The sequence below is a fragment of the Protopterus annectens genome, chromosome 1.part2, assembly GCF_019279795.1.
Source record: "Protopterus annectens isolate FY-2018-M chromosome 1.part2, PAN1.0, whole genome shotgun sequence".
NCBI classification, from domain to species: Eukaryota; Metazoa; Chordata; order Ceratodontiformes; family Protopteridae; genus Protopterus; species Protopterus annectens.
This window is the reverse complement of record NC_056727.1, coordinates 113,720,244-113,738,648: the sequence shown is the minus strand read 5'-3', so window position 1 is coordinate 113,738,648 and position 18,405 is coordinate 113,720,244. Positions and strand designations below refer to the sequence as shown.

The 18,405-nt window shown below is 41.8% G+C and overlaps 1 protein-coding gene across 1 annotated transcript in view; it reads right to left on the bottom strand.

Annotated features, from left to right (window-relative positions):
- CCHR1.PART2H2orf73 (chromosome chr1.part2 C2orf73 homolog) overlaps positions 1–18,405 on the bottom strand; it is a 510,463-nt gene that overhangs the window by 65,509 nt on the left and 426,549 nt on the right. The window contains exon 4 of the mRNA XM_044055137.1: positions 14,231–14,346. Within this exon, the coding sequence (XP_043911072.1) occupies positions 14,231–14,346 (116 nt within the window). The remainder of the gene's footprint in view (positions 1–14,230; positions 14,347–18,405) is intronic.

Sequence of the window (18,405 nt, the reverse complement as noted above, 5' to 3'; positions counted from 1 at the left end):
CACTAAGGAAGATGAAGACAGGGAAAGCAGCAGGCTCAGATGAGGTCACAGCAGATATGATAAAGATGCTGGGTGATACAGGGGAGAAATGGCTCCTGAGGGTACTAATAGCAGTGTGGAGAGAAAGGCATATCCCAGATGACTAGAGAAAAAGCATACTCGTGCCAGTGTACAAGAACAAAGGGGACATCCACAAGTGTGGGCAGTACAGAGGCATCAAACTCCTATCACATTACATGAAAGTTCTGGAGAGGTTGACTGATAAATGGATACACAGAGTAGTAGAATGTAAGATGGGAGATGAGCACTTTGGTTTCAGATCAGGATGCAGCACAATTGACCCAATGTTTACATTGAGACAGATACTTGAGATGAAGCTAGAGATGAGGGGATAGTCCAACATGGCATTCCTAGACTTGGCAAAAGCATATGGCAAGGTCCCAAGAAAGCTGATCTGGGCAGTAGTTTGGTGGTTTGAAGTCCCAGAAACATTGGTAGAATTAGTGCAGGCTATGTACAAGAACCCAATGACGCAAGTACGGACAGTATTCGGCCTCACAGAGGGGTTCCCAGTGGGTGTGGGTTTACATCAGGGTTCAGCTCTGAGCCCACTGCTGTTCATACTGGTGATGGACTACATTAGCAAACAGGTTGGGGGGATGGATCAACAAAGCTGCTGTATGCAGACGATGTGGCAGTACAGGCAGACTCTGAGCTAGAACTTCAGCAAAGCATAGGAGAATGGAATGCTAATCTGAAAGCACATTGGATGAAACTAAGCACAGATTCATGGGTTCATAGATAGGTACTAGGCTATTGGCCCCAGGGCCTATATAAGCCTAATCAAAAAGGTACCCGGGCCTTTGCCACCCAAGAAAATTATTTTCTTGTGCCCTACTTTCCCCACCCAGGAAAATTATTGTCCTGCACCCTTGTAAAGCAGAGCTACAGAAGTGATCCCCGGGGTGAATTTCCTATCTCCCATCCAGTCATCAAGATTTTTCTTGAAGAGTGCTAATGAGGAGCTTTGTTTGATATAGATAGGTAGTTTGTTCCAGAGTATGGGAAATCTCTGGGACAGGAATCTATACCTCCAGCATGTTCTGTTTATTGTGGTGCCAAGGTTTAGGTCCCTAGAGCATGTAAGATAAGACGGTGGTAGTGGCAGCAAATTGGGGAAATCAGAAGAAACTGAGAATAGAGATAGAAGGGAAGGTGGTGGAACAGGTAAACAGCTTCAAGTATCTGGGAGGAGAAGTTGAGGAGAAGGGTAGTCTGTATGAAGAGGTCAAAGCTAGAATCAGAGGGGCTGCAGCCACCTGGCATAGAGTATCAGGTGTAGTCTATGACAGAAGAATGCCAAAGAAGCTGAAAAGTAAGGTGTACAAGACAGTGGTACAACTACTGTATGGTACAGAAACCTGGGCAGTAAAGGCAGAACAGTTGAAGAAGCTAGAGGTGATGGAAATGAAGTGCTTGAGAAAGGTGATAGGATGCACACTGTGGGGCAGGCGAAGAAATGAGGACATAAGAGCAGAAGCCAAAGTAGCTCCAATTACAGAAAAGATCAAAGAGAACAGATTATGGTGGTTTGGGCACATGTGCAGAAAACCAGAAGACAGTCTGGTGAGGAAGATTTGGGACAGACAGGAAGAAGGTAAGAGGAAGTGAGGACATCCAGCAAATAGGGGGATGATTATGTGAAAGAAGATCTGTGACAGTCAGGCATGAGTGTTGAAGAAGGCAGGAGTGTAGCACTGAATCGAGACAGTTGTCGACAGTTAACATGATACCATGACCCCATGTAGAAAAATGGGGGCTGATGATGATGATGTAATCAGACACAATTGGGGGATGCAGGCATGGGAAATAGGGATTACCACAATAGAGGTCTGTGGTAAATATCTTGGAATTACATGTTTCTGTTAGTCAGCTGTCCAGCAGCTACAGGCTTTCCTTTTGGCTCTTTCTGCTGTGACACAGATCACAGCTCTGGCTGCTGAGTCCCCCCCCAGCACTGGTAAGCTCATATACGAATGTGACTGGATTGTGTATTAGACAATAGTGACTGTCAGTAGTGGTGGATACAGCTGCCATATCACATGATGTACTGTCAGTCTTCTCCTCTCACGCTGTGAATTTCACACAGTCATACTTCAAATATTGTCCAGGTGTCTCTGACTGTTCCTGACGTACTCTTGCTAGGTCACTGTTTACTCAATACTTGTATATCATCACCTTAGAGCTATGGCTAGCAAACCTGTTGACCCCTACAGCAGGATAGCAGGTTATAGCCAGTGGTAGTGGGGGAGGGCAGGCTCTGAGCAACTGAATGTACTTATTGAGCATGCAACGTGAGGGAATGAATAGAGTAACAGATACTCATTCCCTCCAGTATGGCTCTTTTGAATGTGTACCTTTAACTCCTAGTGGGCGTGGCTTCAGCATTTAAAAAATTGAAGTTATCTTACATTTTTAACAAATACCCATTGACAGAGGTCATATATCAATACAATTGTGTTTGCTATCATGTATGCTTCAAGATAAAATTTTCTGATACCTTGTATGTAACATGGTTTTGGAATTATTAATGCAAATATGAACATGCAATATTTGATGCCTAGAGGAGGAGTAGGGTGTAACTGCAGAAATGCCTGGAGATGTCACTCGGCTGTAATGAGTTAAAGTACCATAACTGTTTTCTGAGGTGTCTAGCCTGTGACAGCCACATTCACCACAGTCTCGAAACAACCATTACATATTATTCAATTGATTTCCAGGCATCCACTTTTGTCTGGCAGAGGGTCCACATATATCAGGCACATGTAAACATTCTGCAAATATCTGTGTACTGCGGATGTTGGACACCCACAAGGAGGATATCCTACAACAGGTTTGAAGTGCTGTCTGTAATTGTGTTGCACAAATGTTGCTGAACTGTCCCCATACACCTGCGGTACTACTCACCTATTTGTCAGATGGTGGATGTATGACATGGTAGTGGTATGTCACCCACAGGGGACACACCACAGTAGATGGCAGTGATGGGAGAGGACACTTAACAACACAGTCCATCACAGCACACATGGCCATAACTGGTATACCTAGGATCATACAAGGTTAATAGGCTATTGGCCCTGAGGACCTTACAAGCCTAGCCATTAGTTTATCCCCAACATAATCAGCAATCAGCACCTGTTGCCCGTGTCATTGAGGGACACAGGTGGGACCCCTGGGACAGATTTGTAGTATCCCATCCACTCATCACAATTACACTTGATGATGGTCTGCATGGTACTCTGTTTGACATGTCTGGGAAGTGCATTCCTGAGACAGGCCAGCCTCTGGGAGACAAACCTGTCTGTCCAGCAGGTTATGTTGATGTCGCCTATCAGATTCAGGCCTGTTGTGCTGGTAATGCACAGGGAAGTAGACACATATATATGGGGTAGCTGCTGAAGGGCACCATCCAACATTAGGTTGTAGGCATGCCACAGCTCACCTCTGGGCAGCCTGTCTGATAGCAAGTGGGGAACTCCTGATTAGGGGCTGTCTGCATGGGACAGGTGTTGGATGGCATGGATTACCTTTGTGGGTATTAATAAATGGCCTTTCCAGTTGTTGCAGGTATCTGGATAGGTACATATCAAACAGGCCATTGTACTAAAGTATTGTTGTACTGCCTGAGAACTATACACAAGTAATGTCCACCTTTTTTCTGGATGCACTCTCTTTACCTATGACGTTCACCACATACAAGGTCTTTCTGATCACTACCAGTAGATGGTGGTTGAATGTGACGTTATCAAACTGAGTATCCAGGTCTGTCAACATAGGTTGTGTGTTTATGGGGTTGCCAATGATGTGGCAAACAGTGGGGCCATGTCCTTGCTGTATGGTATGATGGTGCTGTTTTTAGCATTTAGCTTGAGGCCAGGACCTTGGCATCAGTCTGTACCTGATGTAAGACCCTGTTACAATGTGTTAACATCATTTGGTGGGTCAATAACAGACAGCACACTACTTACATTCGCCACAGCCTTAGTCAGTATCACCATATGTGGGTGGTGGCGGTTAGCATTCATGCGTACATACATGTTGTTTATCTTCTAGAGGCACCGACTATCCACAGGGCCTTGGCATGTATACATATTGCACACACATACAGTAGGCAACACAGACTAGGGTTGCCACCTTAATGAATGCCCAGTGTTGGACACTTGTAGTATTGTGGCAGTTGGCAGGACAAATCATACCCAGGGCAGGTGCAAAGGACAGGACGTCTCTTGGTCTGTCAGTATGGCATGTTATTTCTGAAGCATTTCCCTAGGTTATGCTATGTCTCAAAACATTCAGGTGTTTATGTAAAATGACTGGCTTATGCAACTATTACACACATGTAGGAAATGTTTGCTGTCCTACACTCTTGGGACCTATGTATTGTTTTAGTTGTTTTCACAGGATACACCTGGCCAAACATGGACTGCAACCTGCATAGTGGGATAGGTGTTGGGCCTCACACAGTCACACTGCTGCAAGAGGATATACGTGCATACATATACACACACACACACACACACACACACACACACACACACACACACACACACACACACACACTCATGAATTGCCCTTGTTGAGAGTAGAACACCTGCCTGTGTAGTTGTACATACTATAGTGCTACATACATATTGATTGTGCCACAGAGCTTATATGCTTTTGTAGTGTTGGACAGTACTATTCAGGTGGATGACATCTGCAGCTGCTGTAAAGGTTACTGGGGGGTTAGCAGGTTTGCACAGGCCCTATAACTGCTATAACAGTATATATGTATATATCTATACAGTATATATGCTATATAGGTAGTATAACTGCTGAACACAAACACAGAGAAGACACTGCTGCAAGAAGATATGCATACACACAAAGTTGCCAGTTTTATGATTAGAACCCCTATGTAGCAAGCTGTATGTACTATAGTGCTACATACTTATCGCATGCACCATGGAGCTTAGGTACCTGGATTGTGTCTAACCATGCATCTAAGGAGGAAGACACCAGCAGGCCCTGTAAAGTAATCCGATAGGGAGATTAACAGGCCCACAAAATGGTATAACCATCACATATGAACACAACGCAGCCACACTGCTACAGGGGATATTCATCTCATGCATACACTTGCTAGTTCTGGGATTAGAGCCCCTACCTATTTAGTTGTATATACTATAGTGCTATGTACCTATCAGACACCAACTACCTAAACAATTTCACCCAGTCCATAAAATAGAATACCTACTCTACATTCCTTCCAATCATTACAGTAGTACCCCAAGTGCCACAGAGCCTATGTACCTGGAGAGTGTATAACTGTGCATTTAAGGTGGAAGACACCAGGAGGCCCTGTAAAGTAATTCAATGGGGGGGCTGCCAGAGTGGAACAGGCCTTAAAATGTATTGGCATTGCATACACATAAGCAGGACATACCCACAGATTCAGGGGGATTTATTACACACATGCATTGAGATGCCAGTGTTGAGATTAGAGTCCCTACCTATCTAGCTGTATACAGTACAGAACTATATATTTATTGCATGTACCACAGAACTTACATGTCTGCAGAGTGTGTAGCTGTGCATCTAAGGTGGATGACATCAGCAGGCCCTGTAAAGTAGGCCAATGGGGGAGGTTCACAGGTAGGCACAGGCTTTAAAATGTATTGGCACTGCACAAACATAGGCAAGAAATAAACACAGCAGCAAGGGTATATACATATACACATGCACTGGCTTGCTGTTGCTGGGATTGGAACCACTACTTATCTAGCTATATAGAGCATAATGCTATGTAGTTATTGCATGCACCACAGAGCTTATGCATTTGGTGAGTGTCTGCCACTGCTGTTGGGGTGGATGACATCAGTAGCTGCTGACAGGGAGCCCACTGTTGTGGAGGACAGTAGTCAAAGGACCATACAATTAGGGACCATTGCACAGACATAGGCCTGTTGGGCGTGTGTATTCTGCTGTATGTGGAATATATACACAAACACACACAAGGTGGCTGATGTGATTTCAGAACCCCTGCCTACCTACTATTACACACTACAGCTCACCATACTATTTGCATGTGCCACTGGTTACAGTTGGTGTATGACTAGCTGCAGCACTATATCACTCTATGCCTTTATGGGTCTCTCTCTCTTTCTCTCTTCCCCCTCTGTCTCCTTCTCTATATATGATATATATGTTACCTACATATATATATATATATATATATATATATATATATATATATATATATATATAAAACTCATCAGATCAAGATATATCTTATATGTGCCACATATGGATAGATAAGGGTAATCATGTCTGATGGGGATAGGGAGAGACAGTTCAGGTATACCTAGCTGTCTGTATGCACAGAGATATATGGGCATCACAGTTCTACAGTCAGACGTGGGTTCAAATATGGGCTGACATTAGCTAACTGTAGGAGCATGCCCCGTATGACCATCAATGCTTACAATGGGACTCCAGGCCAGACCTACCTGTACTCCAGTCCAGGATATTATGTGCTACAGCCAATTGTCTGCTGAACCTGATGAAACAGTCCAGCACCTCCCTAATATAATGCCTCAGGGATTTCCTGGCTGCGTGCTGTCCATATGATCTGACCCCTATCTAGGGTGTGTACAGAGTATATTGGACTGAACAGAGTTTTGCATGACATGTCTGGTACATCTGACATGCAGATCATTATAGCATGATGTGAGGAACCGCTTACAGACAGTTTGGTTACTGACTCCATATATTGCAGGGAACCCATGGTACTGCATGGACTGTTCTATTCTGCACTTTCTACATTTGACTGGGCAAGAGTTCCTCCTTCACCTTATATGTGGGCATTGTCCTGTTCTGCTCCAGTTCCTGACTTTGTCCACAGTTGTTGCTCTATCTAGTTGTAGGTATGCTGTGACTGGGGTAAGAGATGTAACACCACACACAGTGTTACAGATTTCAAACCTCTGACTGTTCCTGTTTTGCTGGTTGTCCATCATTGTGCACCATACATCTGCTCTGGTCCTCAGACAGTTTGTGTCGTACTGTTATTATAAGGCTACATGTTGCCCATACCTCTGAAAGTCTTACAGCCAAAAATCTAGACAGGGCCATATATAATGGTGGGACACAGCCCCAAACATGAGGACATGATTTTAATATTGCTGTTATAAATGTAGCCAGTTGGTAGACTGGTTTTGTATTAGCATGCATTTTCTGATGGGCATGAAGTCTACATCTGAACTGTCTGTCATTATTTTCTCACAGCAACCTTCATTGATTTGCCAGTAGTTTGCCAGACAACTGCAATGTTATGACAAAAAGATTAGATATATGAGGCATAAATGTGGACATTTGGCGAGACCCTGTACATTTTTGAGGTATGGATAGTGCCCACTGATGTGTTGTAAGTACTGACACAGTTATGTGACAGCCTTTATGTCCTGGTGCTATACTGACTTGTTACAACCTGCTGTTCTACTAGCCGCCATCTAGGTTACTCAGAGCTGTGTACTGTCCATATCTATGACCCTCTGTCCATCCATTGTCTGTGGCTTTGTCCAGCTTTCTTGCAGTAACAAATACTGACATATGGACATTCTTTAGCACTCCTACCATAGGTCTGGCTCACATGCAAAAGAGTAGGTGCAGCCAGTCTCAAACCATGTACCCTATCAACCACGGTAATGCATTTACCCCACTAAGCCACAACAGCCACCAGACACTGTAGTTTACTTCCTGACGCAATCAAACACAGACATACATAGCACATTGACCCCTGCATATTGGGGAATGGGGAATGGGTACATGTCACCAAGTTGATTTGGACAGCCCAGGGATTGTGTGAGTATAGGATCATAGGATAACAGGAGGTTACCAGGCTAATGGCCTTGGGGCCCTTACAAGCCTAGTCAAGAGTTTATCCCCAAAACCAAACCTCAGTCAGCACCTGTTGCTCCTGTCAATGAGGGACACAGGTGGAACCCCTGGGACAAATTTGTGGTGTCTGCTGGTATTACCTTGCAAACGTACTGTTACTGCAGCTGTATATGAACATGGGTGTGTTGGGGATAGGGGACTGTAGCATTGACAATCAGGAAATCACTCCTGTGACCACAGTGTTTGTAATTCCTTTGCATAGTGCAGTGGGTTTTGCTTGCTTGGGGCCTACTGCACATTATGGGGTGTCCAGTAGTGGGCAGAGGGTTCCTGTTGTCCCACATAGCTGTCAGTTGTCTGTGGCTATTCTGGTAGCCCACTCCATTCCCTTGCATACATGGGGCAGGTCCATACATATGCTATCAAAGTCTACTACCCCATTCATTTGCTATAAAGAAGAGTGACTTACCTTGTGTCTGCAGCAGATAAGAGAACAGTGCTTCAGGGCTCACTCTGTGGGATGCATGCAGCGCACAGCGTAGACATGGTAAGGTACAGGTTGTGTGGTGTGACTGGCATCCTTTTTACTATGTATGTGAGTTGGAGTGAGGAGTCAGTCCCTAGGTCCCTAGGTTCTCTGTGCATGTGCTATGCTTTGCCTCTTTGCCAAAGCCAGGGCATACTATGCACACCTACATCTGCCTACAGGGACAGGCTCAGAGGTTCCTCCTCCAAGCCCCCCTGTGGCTGTGGGGACCGTGGCACTGATGGGGGGGCTGTGTGTCCCTTCCCTGTGATGTTCCTGCCGCAGCTGTTTCCACAGGATCATATTGTGTAGCATGGCACATACTGTGAACATGTGTGCATATGTGGTTGGACAGTACTGCAAGGTTCCACCAGATATATCAAGGCAGCAGAACCATGACTTCTGCAGCCCAAACACACGTGCTATGATGTTTTTAGTTTGGGCATGTGCCTCACTATGACGTTCTACAGTAGGTGCGTGTGCATTTCTGATGGGGGTCAACATCCACAGTTCCATTGCATAGCCAGCATCTCCCAGTAGATGGCCGTATAGGATGCCCTACCTGGCAAATGTCTGGTATGGCTGTGAGACATGCCAGATGTGGGAGTAGTGATAGCTGCCAGGTCTGCCAGCACACACATTTATGATAATGCCCTGGGCATTGCACATGACCTGCAGTTGATGGAGTGATACCACTTGCAGTTGATGTAGACCCTACCCTCTTCACTGGGTGGTACTTTGATGTGCACATAAGTGCAGTCTATGGCACCCAGTACCTAAGAGTAATGTGCTGCATAGTGGAAGAGACAAATATTGTTGACTGTCTCTCGGGGGTGCGGGGTAAAAAAAATGTGCTCACTGGCATGTGCTTGCATGGCATCCAGGAACTGGAGGAGTACCCTGAATGCAGATGCCTGTGAGATCCCCATTATGTTCTCTGTTGGTCTTTGAAAAGTACCTGTAGCTAATATTCTAAGGGCTGCACATACCTTTGTTTCCACTGGGAGGTGTTCCCCTCTGCTGGCTCTGGGTCAGAGTTGAGGGTGGCAGAGCTTGATGAGTTCTTGGAGTATGTCCCTGTCCACCCTGTAGTGCTCTACAATCTCCAGCTCATGTAGCCCCTGGAAGGTCACCCTGGGCCTGAACACTCTTCTCCTTCACAGTTTGGGGCTATTTTCAGCATCATCATCTTCACTGACCTCAGCCTCAAGCACATACAGATGTAGCAGAGCAGCAGCCCCTAGCATTTTGTCAGTTAAAATTCCCAAGTGTGTACTCTTATGGTGCAAAGTATGTGGGAAAATCAGATTGCAGGGTGTATACATAGTTTATAGTGGTGTGTTGCAGTTGCAGCCTCTGTGATTGGCTCATTATGCTGCATTCCACCTGATAGGTATACCACTGGGGTTTGAATGGGTCAGTGTCTGTTGAACAGGGCTTATCAGTCATTTCTACCTGATTGGCTTTCCCAGGCTGTTTTTTTTTCTTCTTACAGTGCAAACCAGTGGCGCTAGTGTAAACAGTGTTCAGTAGTTTTCACACTCCCCCAACCACTGGCACACTCAGCTTTTCTTAAACTAGCTAAAACATGCTCAACAGCATCAGACCCTCCCCCCTTAGCTGTGCCTAGCTGAGTGCAAACAGGCGCCGCTGAGCTCCAATACACTTTAACATACTGTGATACACCCTCTTTGATGTCAGCTACCTGTTCTACCACTGCCTAAATGGTTCTAGCCGTGCCACAGGTTGTATCTGTGGACACCATTGCCCTTTTTGCTATTTAGCAACCCCAGCTCATTTACATACAGCTAATTGCGTATACCCTGGATACTTCACTACTCCAGGGCCTGCCTCCATAGCAACCACTGACACCTGCCATTGTAATACTCTGCATCCTGGGCACTATAATGCAATAAATTTGCAAATGTCTACTTTACACTTTTTTACACTTTTCAAATTTTTTGTTCCCATAATGGCATGTTTGCGTATAAGTATTAAAAATGTATATTATTTTTTTTAATATTTGCATTGTTTTCTGGACTCACTGGCATTAGTTTTGGCCATTTATATGCCTACAGTACCATATCAACCCTTTATTGTAGGCTTTTACAGCCCCTGTTTAAAATTTAATAATTTTTCTATCCATGTAGATTCCCTACACCCACACGGGTGCCTTTCTACTTGATGAATCATAAATCCACCTCATTTGCATGATTTTCACTAGCTTATGAGGTGAGTTGCATTCCATAGACACCTTTGTGTCCACATGTATGTGCCTGCCCCTCAGCCCTTTTTCCTGGATCTGTCGGCAGCCATGTATCATATTCTGGCCATAATACTATTCCTACAAGGAGAATCGCTTCATGTCCTGCATTGCTCAGCGACCATGTTCCGTGTTCAGGCTGCAACACTATTCCTACACAGAGAATCACTCCATGTAGGCTTTACTGAATTTCACCCTTAGTGTACACTTATTGTACACTTAGTGAAGGCTTTATTGAATCTGGCCCCTGGCATCATCATCTTTATAATGAGTAAAATCAACCTCAGGTATAAATAAATCACCCATCCTAAACCTTAACAATCTGTAATGCAATAAATTATATACTTATGACCACGATACTGTTAGCGAGATCTAATGTGCTATAATTTCCCAAACAGAATGGTCAAAAGTACATTTTATTAGAGATAAAAGTCTAGATATTTAGTCACTGTGGGATCACTATGCAAGAATGCTGCACTCTTTAGTAGGGAGTTTCTCTCTTTCCTACTACTTAGTGACCATGGCATCATACTAATTTATGGGAACACAGAGTTTGCCCCCATATGGGGGTGCATGAGGGTTTTCTCCACTGCAACAAGATGTATTTCAATCTTTGTGCGTGAGATGTAGATTTGGTGCGCTTTCAATAAGTTATGCATGAGGATGCAATGTTTATGAGTGATTTTGCATTGATTGTTCATTGGGAAACTTGCCTGCAGTCATGAGCATGTACTGGTAAAATACAAATATGCAAGTACATTTTACAGAAGAAAACTTTGGTGGACTCACAATAGTAATAAGATATACAACAGAAAAAGAGAGATTGTGCTTCTGTTACAAAATTTACTATTCTCACTACATATATATATATATATATATATATATATATATATATATATATATATATATATACTTAATGAACTAAAATGACTTCTCTTATCAAATCTAGATCCAGCTAAGAACTCAGCTTAACCCAAAGACTGAAAGCAATAGCAAGTTATTTTTTTTAAGTTATTTTAAATCACATGACACAGATGAGAATGAAAATTGCAAATGTATGATGTTATCGATAAGCAATGCAACCATCACCCAGCCAGAAAATATTGCAACTACTGTTGGAAAAAATTGTTTACAAAATTTATAATAAGCAGCTAAATATGTCAAAGTACTATGCAAATAAAGGAATGCATTCCTTACATAATTGCTGCCATAAGGAAAATTAAAAACTCAAGTTCCATATGACAAAGCAGTGTACCTGCTGGATTATTACACAGAATCAAGGAAAAACTCCCTTTCACTGATGTTAAACAAAATACTAGCATGTAGACCTGTCCTTTATCTATGCATAGCAATAGACTGTAATTGGGCTAATACACAAACAGATAGGGGTTCACATCAGTTCTAAACAAGTGTAGACATCACAGAGGCATAACTAGGGCAAGGTGAAGGGGCAGCCACCCCAGGCAAAAAGTGTGCTGGGGGGAGTGATCAGAATGCCGAATGGGCAGTAGTGCAGTACTGACATTCAGAAATGAATGCCGATACTGCAGCTGGTATGGCTCATCAGCTTGACCAGAATTCTAAGTAAAATTAGGAGCCACACCAGACACATATCTTCTGGAAGTGAGAAATTCTGATGAGCAGTATGTTTACCACCTGACAGAATGCAGTTCTTCCTCACTTCTGCTTAGTGCAGCAGGTCATAGGATTTCTACAGTGGATGTATTCTCCATCCCATGGTAAGAAATATTACAGTATGCCTTCCACCCATTCTCTCTCATTCCACAAATCATTTCAAAGAAAAGAGACAAAAACTCATCTTTGATATCTTGATTTAGTCAAAAAATGTATGTTCTTAGCTTCCTGATGACTCATAAAACTTTCTCAATTACAGCCATAGGGTCCCCTATAGCAGAAGTGACACATTGCTTTATCTCAGGGTCTGGCTTGTAGGTCAGACCTTCTGATCTCACAAGACCATCCTCCCAGGGATATCAGAAATAACAAGCTACCAAGAAGTCTTCCACTCAGCAAATCTATCTGGTCAGGTGGAAAAATTGGTTAATTTTCATGTGATACTGTCTCAGTCACCTGTATGAGTTACACCTCCCTTATTCCACTGTCATGGTACATATACCAGTTTTTCTTACAAATCATGACCTGGTAGAAGGCATGATTGTGCACAACACTGTCTGAATCAGCAGGTACTTAAATGGGTTCTGCACATCCAGCCACATTTTAAGAACTCCTTCACTCCATGGGATCTGAACTTCATGAATGATGCACATGCTCATCCCTGGATAAAATCCACTAGTTCAGCATTATTGAAATTCTTATCTTGAATAATAATGAATATAAAAAAGTGAGCCACCAAAGCAGTATTTGCATGAAACAGTAGTTCATGTAACATTAAACACTGTCAAAGTAAATCCAACTATGCGCTTTCACCAAGAAACGTGAATTGGCTTCATCAGTCTCTCAATTATGATGCAACTTCCTTTATATACTCTAATTACTTAAGCAACTAGTCATGATATTGCTTGCATCAATGAAATTACCCTGACTAAACGTAAAGGCATACTTCCCCTGAATATGTAATGTACACAATAACATGCTGTAAACCACAATAAGTACATTCAAGATAAAAATAATACTAATAATGAGCATAATAATATAAAAAATGCTTAAAAATAAACTTAAAAATTCAAAACATAGTTGATCTGTTTGTTGCAGTCAGATAAGTGTTTTCACAGTACACTTAAAAATGGAAAGCAGTGGAAAGAGACAACTCCACACCATGACTTTGTATTGGCAGCTCAGATTCTACCTGAGGTGGATGCATGAGTTTAGGAAGATGACCAGATGATTCTGTCATTTGCTCTGGGAAAAGATGGCTTGACCATTTTCAAGCAACCCTTCCTAAGCAGGTTAACACTTACACTATAGTGTCTCACTTCAGAATGGAAAATTGTATCCGTTTGTGTGATCATATGACTTTTCAGTCTTTAGTTATTAGTTAGTTAGTTTTATTCCTATTTTACAGTTTAAGCCCATTGAGTGGGTAGTGACTGAATTGAAGGCTTCAGAGTTCAAGTATATTGTTCTAGCCTGCCACATGACACCATGGCAGGTACCAGCAGGAACCATGTATACCCCATAGTGTAGGAACAAAAAAAAAAAGAGCTGAGCTAAAGGTTACAGGAGAGGACATCCCAGCAGTTACTCAATGCAGAGTACTCCTTCAGTGATATGGTGAGTACACTTTTACCAAAAGTTCAAACCTGAATTGATTTGCAGTTGGATGGGCTTTATTAGCTAGTTTGGGTCTAAGCTGATTAAGTATAATTCAGGGATCTCTTTCAGTAATAAAACATAAAGCCAATGCCACCTCTGCTATCCATTAGCTTCATTAATATCATTCGCCATATTTTACAGCTATAGCAGTTAAAGTTGAAACCTCATCAGTCACAACATTTCATTTCTACTTCAAACAAGTTGTTTACCTTTCCTCTAATGGGCTCATTTGGTGATGCTCTGGAATTGTATTGATGATGGTATGAAACTTTCTCCAGCAATATCTTGGGAGCAGAATGCGGTGTTCTTGAATCTGCAAGAGGGACTGAAAAAAAGACAACTTTAAGAGAGAAAGGAAATAACAGAATGGAAGACAAATTTACAGGAACTTTTAAAGGTTTGTTGCCCTCAGCTCATTAGAATAGATAACCTTGGACTGGATATGGAATCATCTTCTGAAATATCAACCTCGCATACAAATGTATTTTAGTCCTATACAGTTACTTGTAATATTTTGGGCTCATTTTAGATGCTGATTTCTGTTTACAAGAGAACCAGAGATTTCAATTTAGTTAAAAGGTTTCCTAAGAAATACCCAAGTGAAGTTTCTAAAGTTCAGGTCTGAAGGGGTATAAATCATTTGAGTGAACTTGTTTTGCCAATTAAGGTTTTGAATTAAAACGTTTAGAGATACTAAAAAGCTCCCACTGGGGAATAACACCTCTAACCATGCATCCTATATAGGGGGATTTTCCCTTGGACTCCCTAAATATAATTATTGACTCCAAGACTAATGTGCTATGGGGCGAGGAAAGCAGATAGTCTTTCTACAGCAATTTGGAATTTGAGAAAATTTTCAACCAAACGGCCTAGTCAATGGATTCAATGGCCTTTATGCCAATTAAATTACCTACATCTTTCTTGAAAGATTTTCCTTATTCCTTTTCAATTACTTGAATTAGTATTTAAGTATTATACTGACTGGCACAGTGGAGCATACTAACAAAGGTTTCTACTTCATACATCTAGGGCTGCATGTTTTCTCTATAGCTGCATATGTTTTTTTCTGATATTCCAGTTTCATCTCATCTTTGAAAATTTGGTATACTGAATTTATGTTTTATTAATTTATTAATTTAGTTGCTTATTTATTTATCATTTGTTGAATAGACAGGGTGTATATCATATAATTGAAGACTGCAAACATCGAAGCAGAAAATATCGAACTGAAGGCATCAAACTGGGAACATCAAAATGGGGGAAAAAACACACTTGTGGAGTGCAGGTAAAAAAAAAATTGCTCCATGCAGGGGGGCAAGACCCCCTGCACTCCCCCACACCCCCTACCACTTAAATATACCACTTTGGAGATCTCACTTCAGTGCACTACAGTGCAGAAACAGAAGATTTCCATTTCCTACACTGTAGTGTGATCTTGGAGTTGGTATATTTAAGTAGGGTGGTGGAGGGGCACAGCTCCCCACGTGGGGGGGTGCAGTGGGGCTTGCCCCCCTTTCCTACATCCTTCATGTTTCATGTCCCTGTTGGGTATTCCCATTTACAGCATTTCGATGTTCTGCTGTTTCAATGTCTTCAGTTCAATGTTTTCTGCTTCGATGTTTGCAGTTTTCGATGATGTGATATAAACCCAATAGACAGGTGGACTAAGCTGAGGACCTTTCTTTCAGTTATTACTGAAAGAAGAAGCAAAAATAACAGATTTATACAAGGAAAATAATCAAAATTACAGTTATTGAAAGTTATATAGAACAGAAAAATAGTAATAATTTTAACAGAACTATAGAGAAGATGTTATAAACTACAAACTGGAGACAGTGTTGATCAAGTGCATGACAGAAATATTTGGTGAGAGAGATAATACAATGGATTAGAGATGTAGTTGAAAGGTCAGCAACTACTTGGGAACCAATTAGAGTGACAGAATTCAGACAGGAAGCTCTGAAATTCTGTTCTGAAGAAAAGTGAAGAAAGGCTACTGGTATCTACAGATAGGGAATTCCATTATACTGGGGAAAGTTTTTAAAGTTTCTTCCAGTGGCTGCAAGAGATAAAAAAAAATCTGTAAAATGAGATTAATCCATATATACTGTAATACAATGGGGAGTGGAGAAACAATTAGTAACTTGTAGTCAAGAGAAACAAAAGCTTTAAGTATAATGGTTTATAGACAGAAAATAGAAAAGTATATATTTCAGTGACAGAGTGAGTGTTGGTGGTGTTCAAAAGATGACAGCGCTGAACTCTTGCATAACAGAGAATGATGAAGTGACATGTTTGATTAAATGCTTTCTGCAGTGGCAAAGGGGAATTGTGGAAGGTACATAATAAGGTGACCATTGGTAGAACATATAAAGGCTACTGATTCTAAACTGTCCATGTGTATTGTATTTTCCTTTATGTCTGTGGCCCAAGTCATGGTTGGAAAGGCCAAGTGAAGGACTAGTGTTACCCATTTAACAGATCTTTTAAAAACAAAAAAAATATGATTACTCCTTCCAAAATGTTTGACTGTATCTCTAACTGTTTTAACTCGTTTTGTCCTGGACACAGTTTATCAATTTTTTACAGTCAAAACTACCTTATTATAGGTTCATAGGTAGGTACTAGGCTATCTGCCCGAAGGCATTTATAAGCCTAGCCGGAATGTGTTGGCTTTCGCCACCCCCTTAGATTAGTTCCCTGTGCCTCTGTCCAGCAGAGCCATTGAAGTAATCCCTGGGGTAAACTTTCTGTTTCCCATCCATTCGTCAAGATTTCTCTTGAAGAGGGTTAGCGCAGAGTTCTGCCTAATGTACATTGGAATCTTATTCCAGAGCATGGGAAGTCTCTGGGACAGGAATTTATCCCTCCAGCATGTCCTATTTATTGTTGTGGTTAGGTTTAGATCCCTGGAACGTGTGGCTTGAGGGGACATGTTTTTTTTAGGTGGAGCACATTCATCAATTCTGGGTTGGACATGGCCTTGAATGTCAGGCAGAGATCACCTCTGAGTAGGCGGTATGCAACCGAGTACAGCTGGAGTTTCTTCAGTTGAGCTGCATAGGGCATTTGCTTGCGGCCAGTGATCCTCTTGGTGAGGTACTTCTGTGGTCTTTCCAGTTGCTGCAAGTGTCTTGTAAGGTACATCCCAAATGGGGCATTGTACTCTATGATGGGCCTTATTATAACTAAAATCCTTGAATGTTATAAGAATTATTTGATTCAGCACAAGATTAATCCTTTGTTATATAGTCACACTCTTTACATGAATTGACAGATGAGTGATCAGTCAGGTGCGTTACAGAAACAGGCATATATTGTACAGTCTGCCTTCTCCACTCAGAAGAACCATGTAGACCGATTATGCTAGTCCCCCCAATGTCCATGTACAACTTTCTCTGTCCTCTTCTGATGTTGTAGAGAGTCAAATAAGGGACATTAGTGTTGGCCATCCTATACTGACAATGTTAGACAAATTGTTAAAGCAGATGTTCACATCATGATTGTTTTCAGCTAGTAAAGGAATAAAGGAATAAATATTATCTTTGAATACAATATTTAAGCAATAACCGACAACGTGCTATGCTATACTGAAGATTTTCCCATGGCTGGCGTAGTTTAATCACAAGGGCGAAGCCTGAGTGATTAAATAAAGCTAACTGTGGGTAAATTTTAGTATACCACAACCACGGAGTCAGTTATTGCTATTATACAATGAGATTATTTAAGAAAAAAAATACTTACTTTTCTTAAATAATGTCTTTGTATAACGGCGCATTACTGTTCTTCCGCTGCTGGTGGTATACTGCTTCCTTGTGTTGATGTACTGTGCATGGGTGTGGGACTTGCATTTCCATGCATACCCAGTACACCAATGCTTTGAAACAAAAGCAATGGAGAAAAGAAAGTCTCCGTTGCTCTGTTTTTGTTTTGTTTTCTTTTTTTTTTAATTAAAATAAAAAAACTTTAGGCATTTTAGGGGTAGGAGAGAGACAGCACAGAGAAATACAAGGGATATCAGATAACATACCTGATTTCCCTAGTATTTTGTCCAAGCTGCCTCTCTGGTATTTCCGGAGTCGGGGCTAAAGATTTTATTTTTATTTCTTAAGAAATAAAAATAAAATTTAAACAATATACCAACGGAAAGAAGTCTGGGTGACTGGACCTTTTTCCATTGGTATATTGTGGGATTTACAACAGGCACGCTGGTTGGGCTGGCCAATCAGCATGCGCATTTTCAAATATTAATGGGGAGTCATTGCATACTTTCACTTAACCACTGCAATCTATTTGTCCAAGTGATAGCAGTCACCTTCGTTATCCTCAACTCCCTTTTTCCTTTTTTTCTACATGGGGTCAGGCTATAGTGATAATTGCCACC